The 14633-nt window shown below is 37.9% G+C and overlaps 1 protein-coding gene across 4 annotated transcripts in view; it reads left to right on the top strand.

The window, feature by feature from the left end:
* Nucleotides 1-14633, top strand: part of Gpcpd1 (glycerophosphocholine phosphodiesterase 1) — a 52115-nt gene that overhangs the window by 4945 nt on the left and 32537 nt on the right. For 2 of the 4 annotated variants that reach the window (XM_051144680.1, XM_051144682.1), the window contains exons 2-4: nucleotides 1892-1960; nucleotides 4982-5078; nucleotides 7671-7755. In XM_051144680.1, coding sequence (XP_051000637.1) covers nucleotides 1912-1960; nucleotides 4982-5078; nucleotides 7671-7755 — 231 coding nt within the window. In that variant the 5' untranslated portion in view covers nucleotides 1892-1911. Of the gene's footprint in view, nucleotides 1-1888; nucleotides 1961-4981; nucleotides 5079-7670; nucleotides 7756-14633 lie in introns of those variants that run through there. The other 2 variants (XM_051144681.1, XM_051144683.1) reach the window with 2 other exon arrangements.

Raw genomic sequence — 14633 nt, 5'->3', positions numbered from 1 at the left:
TTAAACTTAGTTACTATCTTGAGATGTATGTGTCTATGCATATGTATGTATTTTAAAAGTAATTTCCTGCCTTAGTTATTTAAAGTAGGCTACTGTGAACATATTACTAAGTCTGGAGATGGGGAGGAAAGATTAGAGAAAGAATATAAATAAAAAGGCAAAGGACCTCAGTGTTAGTGTAGATTTCTGAAAATAAAACTGTAAAGTGAGGAAGAATGTTCTCCTTGGTTAAGACATAGTACTGAAAAGATTTAGAAGCCAGATTACCAAGATATCTGTGATGTGATTTTGAATGAAGTTGATGATTAGAAAGAATACTGTGGCCACAAGATCAGTTTTTTGTAATAGATTGTAATTGAGACTAAATTTAATGAATTTTAATATGCTGGTCCTATAAGGAAAACATCTAAGCTAGGTGGGGTGGCTCACACCTGTAATTCCATCACTCAGGGAGGCAGAGGCAGGTGGATTGCTGTGAGTTCAAGGCCAGCTTGGTCTACAGAATGAGTCCAGGACAGCCAAAGATACACACAGATAAACCCTGTCTCTTAAAGACAAAACCAAAACCTCAAAACAAAAGAAAGAAAGAAAGAAAGAAAATATCTAAAAGACAATTTTGAAGAAGGATTTGTGTTGGTAGCCAGTTACATTGTGTATTAGAAATAGGTTCATAACCTTGTTGCCAAATATAGCTATTTTCTGTAGGTGGGCTGAGCGGCTTCAGTTGCTTTTTTGTTACTAAAGTGGAAGTCTCTAGTTAGCTTTTTCTGTAGGGTTTTCTTTTCCTTCCACCCTAACATGAGCCTGGTTAGGAGAGATAGGTTGATTTAGCACAGCTGCTTATCAGAAGACAAAGTATGTGGCAAGAGAATCTTGACTCCCTAAAAATAAGAAGTTTAGACATTTATTTTGTAATATTTCTGGTCCATATATTCTTGGATTCTGGGGAAGAGTGTAGCAAAGCCACAAGTTTTGCTGGATTGTTCCTGATTAATGGAGTCTGAAATGATTACTTGAATTTAAACCCTTTTCTTGTCAAAGTTGTTTATTTTTTGTAAGGATGAAGGAAGACAACGTTGATAGAAAAAGTGGAGGGCACTCTGGAGAGTTGAAGTGAGATAATGGAGTATGGATATGATCAGCTGTATAAACATTATAAATTTTCAAAAAAAGTTATTTTAAATGTTTTAAAAAATAAACTTATCATAGAGTTGCAAAACAAGTATCTTTTGCTTGTTTGAGACAAGGTTTCTATGTAGTCCTGGACCTCACAGAGATCCTCCTACCTCTGCTTCCTGAGAGCTGGGATTATAGGTATGGACCAATTAAATAATTTGTTTTGAGACAGGATTTCTCTTCATAGCCCTGGCTGTCCTGGAACTCACTCTATAGACCAAACTAACTCTCTCTTGTGGGTGCTGCCCTTAAACGTATGGGTTACCACCTCCCAGCCAATTAAATGTTTATTTGTTTTTTTTAAATACCGTTTATTTAAGTGTATGTATGGGAGAACACAGGACAGAGGGGCACCTTTCAGGGACTGGTTTTCTCTCACTTTTGCTTGGGCCCTGGGGATCAAACTCAGGTTACCAGGCTTGTTGGCAAGGGCTTTAACTTTCTGGGTTGTCTCATTGATCCCTTTCTTTGTTGAGAAAGGGACTTACTTGTATTGCAAGTTGGCCTCCAACTCACTGTAGCATGGTTAACTTTGAACTTCTGATCTCTCAGTGCCCCCATGCTGGATGTATGTGATGCTGGGGATTGAACCCAGGGCATTGTGTGTGCCAGACTAGCACTGTATCAACTGAACTACACCCTAACCTCATTGTGTACTGATGGTAAATACTAGTATTTTTGTGTATGTAAAAGTTTTTCTTTTCTTTCCTAGCAGGAATCCTAAACTCCATCAGAATGACACCTTCTCAGGTCACCTTTGAAATAAAAGGAACTCTTTTTCCAGGTAAAGTTTTACTCTAAAATAATACTTTTTAAAATTAAGTGAACATTTTTTTCCAGATGTTTTTAAAATTAATCATTTGAAAGGTTTTTCATCCCCCTTTTATGTATGTCTCTCTGCTACGTATATATAATTCCTGTAGAGGTCAGGAAAGGTTGTCAGATGATTGGGATCCCCTTAGGACTGTTGTGAGGTAATGTGTGGGTGTCTGGAGTTGAACTGGGACCTCTGAAGAGCAGCCAGTGCTTAACCTGAGCCATCTCTCCAGCCCTTGTCACTTTTATCACAGCAGAATCAAATCTGCCCCAGGAATGTCCTTTGGGATTCTCAGCATTGACCATCAGTGTACCTTCTTAGGTGATACCTGTGCTCTGGTTGGTGTTCACATCAAAGAATCCATCCAGCAGCCTAACTTTTCTGCCCCCAGATTATGCCAATTTGGTACAGTCCTGCTCTTGCTTCCCCTTTCCAAACTGACACAATGACTTTGTCTTTTTAGTGTTACCTTATGTACTGATTTTTTTGTTGTTGTTGTTTGTTTTTCGAGACAGGGTTTCTCTGTGTAGCCTTAGCTGTCCTGGACTCTTTGTAGACCAGGCAGGCCTCGAACTCACAGATACACCTGCCTCTGCCTTCCGAGTGCTGGGATTAAAGGCCTGTGCTGCCCCCACCTGGCTTATCTACTTCTTTTTAAAGATAAGGTCTTCCATTGTATCCTTAGCTAACTTGGGACTCTGTCAACCATTTACCAAAATCTTCTCCCAAATTCTGGGATTAAAAGTGTGCCACTATACTTTGCCAATGTCACTCACTTTACTTTCTGATGCCAGTACTGCCAACTCTACCCCATGAAATCTAGCCTAAGAATGTGCTCGTCCACATGTGTACATGTGTTGGTTCAGTCATACTCTCTCTTGGGCCCAATTTTCAGATGAAAATTGTGGATTAAATGATCTTGTCATCAGTCTTGCCTGTCAGACATATATTTAGAGTATAGCAGTATCAAGAGTGCACCCACCTCTCATGATATCTTACTTTATTTCTGTTAAGAAAACTGAACTTATTTTTATTCAGATGGTGGGACCTATTTTGTTTGCATGAAAGTGAGGGAAATTGTGCTACTGTAAGGAGCTGAACTATTTGGCTAAAATTGACTTATTTGCTTCTTGTGAATTTTCTTTTAGCCTCATTTTTCTGTTTGCGAAAGTACTGTGAAATAATTGGTATAGGGTACCAAACACTAGTCCTCCTGGGTTTCAATCTTGCTGTTTGCTATATTCTATTTGCAGCCTGGTCTGCTTTAATTGCCTGCCTTTCAGTTCCTCAACTCTGTTGTTCCTTCCTCCATTTCCTCTGTGTGTGTGTGTGTGTGTGTGTGTGTGTGTGTGTGTGTGTGTGTGTGTGTGTGTGTGTCTGTATCTTTTTTTCTTTTCTCAGAATCCTGTTTTCCTATGCCTGGATCTGTGCCCTTTTACCCTCACCTCTATCAAGGTAAAGGCCTCTGAGAAATTTTCTATGGTTCTGGCACTGTTTTTGTAGCATCTTCTGGAGACTTTGAATTACTTGAATGATTTTCCCTGTAGACAGATGGTCAGCTTTATGAAAACATGATCTTGTCATGATGCTGAATTCTTCAACTTAGCACAGATTTGGTACAGATGAGGAGCAGTAATTGTGTTCAAAGAATAATGATTGACTCACTCTGTATAGTTAACATGCTTGTTGTAGCAATCACCACAGCAATTGACTGTGTGTGTGTATGCGTGTGTACACACACTGTTACACACACTGTTCTCAGCCAGAAAACCTGGTACAGCTTTACTCAGGGCAGAATTCTTCAGATGAAGATTGCAGATTGGCTGATATAGCTTCTCACTGCTCACTATCCTATATGTAGCCTCCCAGAGAGACTACAGACTGTATTATATTCTTTTTGAGACAGGTTCTCATGAATTTACCAAGTGCTGGGATGACAGGTATTAGGGAATCAAGGCTTTGTACAGGGTACTGACAGAGCTCTCCTATTTCTACTGCCACTATGCTGTACTCATAACGGAGTTGTAAGCAGGCAGCATAAGTTAGAAGCTGACCACATCGGCAGATGAACCGATCCTACCTTTGCAGACAGAAAGGCACTCAGCTTTTTTGTTTTTTGTTTTTGTTGTTGCAGTGGTTTTGTTGTTTGGTTAGTTTTTCAAGACAGGGTTTCTCTGTGTAGTCATGGGTGTCCTGCACCTTGCTCTGTAGATCAGGCTGGCCTTGAACTCACAGAGATCCTCCTGCCTCTGCCTCCCAAGTGCTAGGCATGTGCCGCCACCACCTGGCTAGGAAGGCACTCAGTTTCTCTTTTTCGTTACACAGGGTTTCTCTGGGTAACAGCCTGGCTACAGACCAGGCTACCTCCTGGCTATAGACCAGGCTACCTCCGCCCAGCGGGAGGCACTGAAGGGGAGATGACTGCTGATACCACAGCTAGATGAGAAGGAAGGGAGAGCAGCAGAGGGGGTGCTGTAGGAGCCTCCCCAACAAGCTATTACATTTCTTTAAAATTCTTAGTGTGTCTTCGGTAGCCCAATGTTAGCACTAAGGAGGCAGAGACAGATAGATCTCTTTAAATTCAAGGACAGCCTGGTTTGCATAATGCTATGCTAGCCAGAGCTATATTGTAAGACCTGTCTCCAAAAAACCAAACAGAAAAACAAAAACAAAAATCCCCCTTTGGTGTTTATTTCTTGCAATTAGAAGCTTCTGTGAAGGGAGCATGTCTGATCACTTTGCTTCTTGAATGCTTGTTACTTGCTTAGTAATTGAGCAAATGTAGAAAAGCTTATTCCTGTGCCTGTGTCTTTTTGCTGCCTCTGGTTCTGGGTGGTGAATCAAATTAACTTAAATGGTGTTAGAATGCCTCAGGGCTCTTCTTTTGACTCAAGGAGACTCTAAAGAAAATTGCAACTGACTGTTCTTTTTGCTTCCCAAAATTGAAGTTTTCTGTTTGGAAAAGCCTGATGGCTCTGATTTCTTTAGGAGAAGTCTTTGCAATATGTGGAAGTTGTGATGCCTTGGGAAACTGGAATCCTCAAAATGCTGTGGCTCTTCTTCCAGAGAACGAGACAGGAGAAAGGTGAGTGCAGAAATGCCAGATCACGGAGTAATTTTGGCATTCACACTATAAACCTAGAGACTGTTGAAGTTCTCTGTATAGTTTCTTACTTAGTTTAATTTTTATGAAAGCTGTGATGTATACAGTCTTAAAGAGTAAAATCACTTTACAAAGTTTGTGGGGGAGGAAGTTCCTTAACTTCCATTAAGAAATCTTGATACCTTTTGACTCTTACCAGCCTCATCCCTCATTTATTACATTTAAAAAATTGTATGTGTGTCCATATGTATGTATGCAACATCTATATATACAATGTGTGTGTGTGTGTGTGTGTATGTGTGTGTGTGTATTCTTGGGATCAAACCTAGGCCATTATACATGCTAAACATACATTCTGCTTATCTTTTTTGTTTTTTGTTTTGAGGGGTGGGGGGTGGTTTTTTCCAAGAAGGGTTTCTCTGTGTAGCCTTGGCTTTGTAGACCAAGCTGGCTTCCAGCTCACAGCGATCCGCCTGCCTCTGCCTCCTGAATGCTGGGATTAAAGGCATGTGCCACCACACCTGGCTGAGGCCCTCTTACTTCAGCCTTCTGAGTGCTGAGATTGCAGGCATACACCTCCACATGTGCATAAGAAATTACTACTACTATTATTATTATTATATTTATTTTTTGCGGGGAAGTACTTAGGATTGAACCTACAGCCTTTATATCTGGTAGAGAATGTTCTACAACTGAACTCTATACCTGTCCTTTTTACTTTCTTGATTTCTTTTTAATTTGTATTTGGTTACTTATTTGTACTTATTATTTATTCATGTGTATATATGTGTGTGAGTCATGGCATGTGTAGACAACTTTTGGGAGTAGGTTCTCCCCTACCATGTGGGTCTTGGAGATCCAACTTAGATTATCTGGCTTGATGGCAAGTGCCCTCCCTGCCACTCCTCCTCGCCCTCTCTCTCTCTCTTGTTTTTCAAGATAGGGGTTCTCTGTGTAGCTCTGACTGTTCTGGAACTCACCATATAAACCAGGCTGGCCTCAAATTCAGAGATAGATGCATCTGCCTCTGCATCCTGAATGCTGGGGTTAAAGGCATGCACCACCACTACCCAGCTAATTGTCTTTATTCATTGGGCCATTTTGCTAGCCTCCTTTAAAATTATTTATTTATTTGTCCTCTATTCTCATCCATCCTAGCTATCTGTCTATCTATTTAATTTTGAGGCAGGATCTCACCATGGAACTCTGGCTGACCTGCAACTTGAACTCACCTGCCTCCCCTCTTGAGTGCTGGGATTAAAGGTGCACACTACCATTTCCCAGAAAAGTTACTCAAAATATCCTTGAACTCATGTTATAGTCCAGGCCACCTTGATCTTGAGCTTGCAAAATTCCTAAGCAGTTGGTATCAGAACTGTGTTCTACCATGCTTGGATGAAACTACTTTCTAGGATGTATGTGGTATTAATGAGTAGAACATGTACCTTGATTCCTGCTTTACAAAGACAAGTGTAATCACTAGCAGCATTAAGCTCAGTAGCAGTCTGTTGCTAGTGTAGTGGGCTAGGAGATGGCAGATCTAGGTGTATGCAATTAACTAATCATGGGCAGAGTTCTTAGATCCAGGCCATAATTTTATAATCTTCATGGCAAAGTAGTTAGGATAGAATAAAAGGATGTCAACAGAGGTGGCCCTTAGTCCAGTTGTGGAAATTTGTGCTACTGGTTGTCCTAAATATTATATGTGTACACTCAGTGTCCCTATGAGAAATACCAGGTGAGATGACTTTTTAAGATAATTAAAGAATAAAGGATACTTGGGCTTGAGACTATAACTTGCCAGTGTTTGTGGCTCACTTATGGCTTGAAGGCTGTACTCCAAAACTTTTTCAGTAGCATTTAGCATTTCTGGGTAAGTTGGAAGACAAAGATTCATAGTATTCTCTCTATTTTTGTTTTTCCAGACAGGGTTTCTCTGCGTAGCCTTGGCTGTCCTGAACTCACTTTGTAGACCAGGCTGGCCTTGAACCCACAGAGATCCCCCTGCCTCTGCAACCCTGAGTGTTGGGACAAAAGGTGTGTGCCACCACACCCAGCAGTATTCAGTCTTGTATTGCTTTGATTTTCTTGAGTTCTTGTGGTTCTGTGTGTAGCTGGTTCTTTATCATCCCTTAAGTCTCAGGTCAGATTTTTTTTCACTGAGGATTCTGCTCCAAAGCTTCCTTACAAATTTGGAATTTGGAATTTGGAGTGTTGTTTTGTTTTGGTTTGTACACAGTATAGTATCTTACCATGTAGCCAGGGCTTGCCTTGAACTTGCTTGGCAGTCTACGCATACCTAGAACTCAGAATTTTTCTACCTCAACCTTCCAAGTGCTAGGATTACAGACCTGCACCACCCCACCTAGCCTTGCTAGTTTAGTGTTTGTCCATCCACACAGGAAAGCTAACTCTTTAAAGATGGGGTAATCACTGCATTCTCACAGCCTGCTGGGTAAGCTTGGAGTAAAATCATGGGTAGGGTCCTTATTTGAGAAGTTTTGTGAATTACCAGTTCTTCACACATTTGGCTTTGATGTTGATGGAACTCCTGTTTTTGTCCCGACCCCTCAGTATGTTATGGAAAGCATCGATTGCTCTCAGTAGAGGAGTGTCAGTGCAATACCGCTACTTCAGAGGCTGCTTTTTAGAACCAAAGGTATGTTTTCTTCATCTATTTTCCCATTTCTGTATGACTTTCAAAAGTAATTAATTTTATTTTGAAAACATTAGAAGTAAAATGAGTATGTTTTGCTCAAATATGGAATAGAACTCTCAATAACATTTTAGTACAAAAAAACCCAAGTAAGTACCTACTTCATAGACAGGCATTATCTATGATGGGATTTTTGAAAGACTAATAAATAGTAAGTATGTTCTACAATGTTTTAACCAATGTTATCTAATGTGCACATTTTCTGTAACTTTGTAAACTAGGTACCAATTGCAGGCTTTTAAAACTAGTTTTAAATATTGTATAAATACATTTAAAGAAGTATGTTAGCTAGCTTTAAGCAAGTTACTATTTTTAGAAATTATTTCATGGCAGTCATCTGTCTCTTAGTGGTTGCATTTATTTAACGCCAATCAAAAAAAGTGATTCTTTTTGGAGCTTCTTATAGCTGATGCTGATCAGGTAGGATCTTCTCTGAAAGCCTTGAGAATGTATTAGTTCTCAATATGCCTGTCCACAGCTTATTATTTTGGGATTGTTTTCATTTTCAGAGAAAGAAAATATTAACTAGTTTCCTTAGTTTATAGACCTCATTTATTCTAGTCAAAGGATTTTTACCTTTGCCACACTTGTGCATATGAACAAAGATTTAACAAGGGTGTTGGAAACAAAACATGGAGTAGGCCTTTGGAAAAATGTATTTTCCTTGGGAATTATAGAGTACTTTTGTTATATACAAAAAATACTAGCAACCATTGTTACTTCGCTGTCTTAGCCATCATAAAAACTGACAAATCCACTCCAGCTGTCTTTTGCACCTATTACTTTTTTTTTTAATCCAAGAATATTGTATAAATACTCATTAATTGAACTTAAATTACATTATGGTGATCATTGTGTTGGCTTATCTTGACAATAGTCTAACAACAAATGGCCTCTGTTTATTTGGTTGAGGGGTTGTACCTCATAGTCAAGTCCTCCAGTTCAAATTGAGCAACATGTGGATAAAAAAAATCATGGCACTCATGGCATTAGAAGTCTGAGTCCCGGTGTACAGAAACTCTGTGTAATGGGAAGTTAAATTTTATTTGGAAAGGATACAGAAAATAAAAGTCAGTGAGTCCTTTGGACATAGTTACATAAAACTATTGTCAACACAGGCCACAGTAAGCCAACCTGTAGTGTTGTTATTTTCACGGAAAATAAAACCAAAAGCAGCAGATCAGCCCACTGATTCCTTTTGGAAAATTGGCAGGAAATGTGCCGGACAGTAACAGATTTCCCTTGTAATACTTGCAAAAGTTTACAGTATATGTTGGTGAGTGTGTTTCTTTAAGTAGGTGCTTGCTCTGTATCGTGTACACATGTACCGTGTGATGCAGGGGCTGCCCTGGTAAGTATGTTTTTCATGGACTAGAGTAAATAGCTACATAAAGTCCCATGCATATATGGCTACATCCTTTCCCCATCATGCTAGTTTAAAATGACACTTCTAAAACTTGGTAGCACTTTTAAAATGAAACATCTTTACTTATAACTATTATGAAACTTTGTCTTAATGGTGTATTGCCAAATGATAGACATATGTAAGGAATCTTGAATCATGAAAGTATACAAATGAGTGGGCTCCATATCTTGTGACTATTAGGGTTGATAGGAAAGCTGAAGACAGTGGTCAAGAGTCACAGGGCAAGAGTTTTGGGAGGTCTAGCTAGGCAGCTGCAGAGATTCAGTAGCTGAGCTTATGATGGCTCTTTATCTTAGATACCAGCTTTATAAGATGAAGGTTTGGATCTTATTCGTTTGCTAAACTTCATTGTAAGCAAATACAGTGTCACAATTCATGTTTTTTCCGTACTTTGCTTCTCCTTGACATGTTCTTTTTCAGTTTGATAGAGTTGTAAAATCCATTGTTCTTTTTTGTTTGTTTGTTTTTGTTTTTTTAGTTTTTCAATTTTCCTTTTATCTTAGTGTGTGTATATTCATATACTTGTGTACCTGCATTTGTGTGCCAGTGAGTTTAGTTGGAGTTACTTATAGGAGCATGGGCAAAGGGTTATTTATAGGAGAATGAGCAACTTGCCAATGTCTAGACCACTAAAGTCTATCCCTGACAACATTGTCAGTCTATGGAGCATGAGGAAGGGAAGGGAAGGGATTATGAGCTCTCTTTTCTCAGTTTCTCAAAGCTGTGTGTTCTTGTAGACTTTGTAAAGTTAGAGTAAGATGGTTTTTGTTTTGTTTTATGTTTTTGTTTTTGTTTTTTGAGACAGGGTTTCTCTGTGTATCTGTGGCTGTCCTGGACTCGCTTTGTAGACCAGGCTGGCCTCGAACTCAAAGCAATCTACCTGCCTTTGCCTCCCGAGCGCTGGGATTAAAGGCATGCGCCACCATGCCCAGCAAAGAGTAAGATGTTAATATGCTACATTTTACTAACTTTACAGATAGCAACTGTTCCATTCATTTATTTTTTTTTAAGATTTATTTATTTATTTTATGAGTGCTCCATCTACATGCCAGAAGAGGGCATCAGATCACATTATAGATGGTTGTGAGCCACCATGTGGTTGCTGGGAATTGAATTCAGGATGTTTGGATTCAGTGTCTTTAACCTCTGAGCCATCTCTCCAGCCCCTGTTCGATTTATTTAAATATAGCAAACAAAGTTGATGGACATCCTTGGAATGGAAACTCATTGTGGGTTCACAGAGAGTCCACTGATTTCACATCTTCACTAGATACGCTTTTATTTCATTTATGAGTATTTTGCCTGCATGTCTGTATGTTGTGCACCTTATGTGTGTGCCTGGTGTCCCAGAGGCCAGAAGAGGACATCACAGTTGGGACTGGAGTTATACACCTATGAGCCATTGTGTGGATGCTGGAAACCAAACCCTGGGTCCTCTGGGAGAGTAGCCAGTTTGTTAACTCTCGAGCCATCTGTCCAGCCCCCGTAAACTACTTTTTTGAAGAATTAAAATTTAAATGTAAGGAATTAAAGGATTTTTTTTTTTAGAATGAAATGTTACACAATTTTTGATTATACTTTTTGAAAAGTTTGCTCATTTTTGTGAAAACAGACCATTATGTTTTAAAAGTATCACACTTAAACCAGGCTGGCCTCTAACTCACGAAGATCTGCCTGCCTCTGCCTCCCCAAGTGCTGGGATTAAAGGCGTGCGCCATTACGCCTGACCAGCATCACACTTTTTATAATGCTAACACTCACTCATAATTTAATTCATTATTAACTCTTATTTGATCTTTATCTCTCTTATTTTTTAAAAATGTTTTAACAAGTGAGTCAGATATGAGATAATTGCTTACAGTGCCGAGGTTGACATTTTCTATAGTGGCTTCTTGGGGCAATAAGTGATCTATCTTTCTTTATTGAAACCATGTTGGGACAACCATTTCCTTATTGGACTAATTAGAAACGTTTTTAAATAATACTGTGTTTGTTATTATGGAGTAAAGAAAATCTTGTCCTTATACATGCAGATTGTTTTTTTAAATGTAGGAAGAAAGCAATCAGTAAAAATTAAATTTTAAAGCTTGTCTGCAAACAGTGCCTTTACCTGACTCACAATTTTGCATGCTGATGTATTAAAAACACAAACCAAAGCTGGGTATGGTGGAGCATACCTTTAATTCCAGCACTTGGGAGGTGGATCTCTGTCAAGGCCTGGCCTTGAGTTTTAGGACAGCCAGGGCTAATACACAGAGAAACCTTATCTCAAAAAACAAACAAACAACAACAAAGCACTCACAAACTAAACACATCTACATGTTCCTTTATTTCTCCTGGCGCTTGATGTAGTTGAGTGGTACCCAGCTATTTAAGGAAACAAAAGAGGACTTGGAGAGATGGCTCAGTGCTTAAGGGCACTTGTTGCTCTTCCTAAGGACCTGAGTTTACTTCGCAGCACTCACACGGGGTGGCTGACAACCGTGGGCACAACTTGAAGGGACCTGATGCTTCTGGCTTTCAAGGGTATCTGCATGGCATGCCCACATGCAGACACACCTGCATATAATTAAAAGTATTTTTTTAATAAAAAAGAAGGTAATAAGTATGTCTTTTCAGAAATTAGTGTATTTTTCTTAGTGATAAATGTTTAGAGATAGTCCCATAGTCATATGATTTTATATATTACATTCTGAAGTAACTTTCTAGGTATTTACTGTTACTATACAATGTTTATTACTTTTTCTTCAAAGATAACCTTCTACTTTATTCCAAAACCTTAAAGGTATCACAGCATTTACAATCTGGAACTGTTCTTTCTCAAAAATTTAAAGAATAAATGATTATATTTAGCATGTTAAATTAGCATATAGGCATAAAGGATCACGATTTTTTGAATCATTACTGAGTTTAAATTTCACAATGTTTTAGCCTTTTTAAAAAAGACCATCAGTGAAATTTAAATTGAAGATCTCTCTTTTTTTTCTTTCTTTTTTTTTTTTTTTGGCTTTTTTGAGACAGGGTTTCTCTGTGTAGCCTTGGCTGTCCTGGACTCACTTTGTAGACCAGGCTGGCCTCGAACTCACAGTGATCCACCTGCCTCTGCCTCCCGAGTGCTGTGAAGATCTCTTTGTAATGTAAAAGTCATAGTCAACAGCTTAGAAAGTCAGTATACTTATTTGAATACTAGAGTGTTTGTTTTTTGAGACCGATCTTACTTCTTAGCCTTGACTGGCCTGGAATTTGCTATGTAGACTGGCCTCAACTAGAGATCTACCTGCCTTTGCCTCCTGAGTGTTGAGATTGAATGTGTGTTGTTTGTTTTGGGTTTTGTTTTTACACTTGTACACTTTGTGTACCAGCTAACTTGTATCTATAATGAGATGCTTGTAGAATTCATCTATTAAACTGGCCCTTTGGATTATTCCTCACTATTCAAGACTGGGCAGTTTTATTGTGTGAGTAATGGGTTTGTTGGTGTAATCGATAAAGCTACTAAAATTATTGATAAAATAGGTTTCCTATTAGATATATAATTCACAAGACTCCTAAGGTGATGATAGATACTCTAGTCATCACTGTAGAGTTGTCTTGACACTGGAACTAAACCAAAGCAAAATAAACCCTCCTTTTCTCCCTTTAATTTTTATCACTGTTGAGTTATATTCGTGGCACTCTTTAGTTCACATTTAGTTACTGACCATTGTTGAGAACAAAAGTCCAAACCATCTTTGAAGGACAGACAGTTTGGCTGCCAAGAGATAGGAAAAGGATGTTAGAGAAAGGTGGGATGAACGAGAGAAGGTTTATGTAGTTCATTCGGTGCTTTCATTGATAAGAAACATGCTTGTCTTTAATGTATACATTTACTTATTTGAGGATTGAAATAAGTAATAGGTGGAAGTGTGTCTGTGCATGTGCACACACAATTGCGATAAATGAAAAATGTTAGAGAACAGCTTTAATCATATAGCAGACTATGTAGAATTATATGTAATATTTTAGTGTATTAGAAATTATAATGTTCACCATATTTCAAGATGATCAATAGAATGGCAAGGAGGTATTGAGAAAAACATTTTTTTTTTAGTATCTCAGATTTTGTGATTTGAATAAACCTCCAGTACTGGTGTAGTTTTTAAACTGTTCATAATTTTTAGAAAATAATTTAACCTGTTTGCTTTAAGTGCTGGAATTATGTTGTTTATAAATGCCTGTTTTGTTGGATACTTATCATTTGGCACCCTTAAAAAATTAAATCAACAATTGAATCAAGTAAGATTTGTAGAACACTCTTTTGGAAGAGCCATTTAAGGGTGTGTAATATACACAGAGAAGTTGATATTCTACAAGTTCAAAGATGTATGTTGGTAGTGATAATCCTGAAATAGTGCAATAGTAGGTAATTTTTATATTTCATTTGTTTCTCTGGATTTTGTTAAAATTATTAAAGAATACATAAAATAATTTTATCCTGTAAGGTTGAAGATTTATTTTGACACATAGTTTTAAGTGTATAACTTTCTTTAGTCTGTCTTGTGTTTGTTCAGAGGGCCTTGAGATTGGTTCATTCTTGTCCTAAAATTGAGTGTGGGCAGCAGCACATAATTTTCTTCTCTAGTAAGAAAACATGATAACAGCACAAGAAATTGTTATGCTATGAATTTTTAATATAAAAGCATAAAATTCAAACTTAATGTTATTTTGGTTTCCCATTTATCACAATCATTTCTTTTTCAAACTTAGCAGTTCATATACATATTCTTCTAAGATTTCTTGTGATCTTTGCAAGCATGGCTACTATACTATATATAATATAGTATATAATATATATATTTAATAAAATAAAATAATAACATAAAGTAGAGGTCTTTGTTATACTCCTAGCTTCCTGCAGTAATGTGTGCAAAGTGATCTTGTGGTATTTGCTCTTGCCATCCCTGCTCTCACTGGCCTGTTTAGACTGTTTTCTAAACACGCAATCTTTTTTAAGTAGAGCAGGGAAATGTCTAGAAATACCCCTTTGACACACCAAAGAAAGTATAATTGGTGATAACTTTAGCCCACAATAGGATTAGTATTGGTGCAAAGTTAATTTTTCTTCGGGGAAAAAAAACCCCAAACCACAAAAGATTGTAGATAAATTTGCAGATGGTTTTAAGAAAGTTTTGTGTGCCAATTCATCTCAGTTCTTTTTATTTATTGCTTTAACTCATTTTTTATAGTACTTCATCATGTTTTGTGACCTGGGTACATGCCTGATTTGGGACATATAGTATTGAATAACTAGCAAGATAAATTTCTTGTTTCTTCATCTCATATTTAGTGTAAGTCTTAGGCCACAAACATCTAATGCAATCATGGGTAGAAAATAAGATATAAGAAATTATTGCAG

The sequence above is a fragment of the Acomys russatus genome, chromosome 4 (assembly GCF_903995435.1).
Source record: "Acomys russatus chromosome 4, mAcoRus1.1, whole genome shotgun sequence".
Taxonomy (NCBI): domain Eukaryota; kingdom Metazoa; phylum Chordata; class Mammalia; order Rodentia; family Muridae; genus Acomys; species Acomys russatus.
Note: the sequence above shows the minus strand (reverse complement) of the source record. Positions and strands in the feature narration are given on the sequence as shown.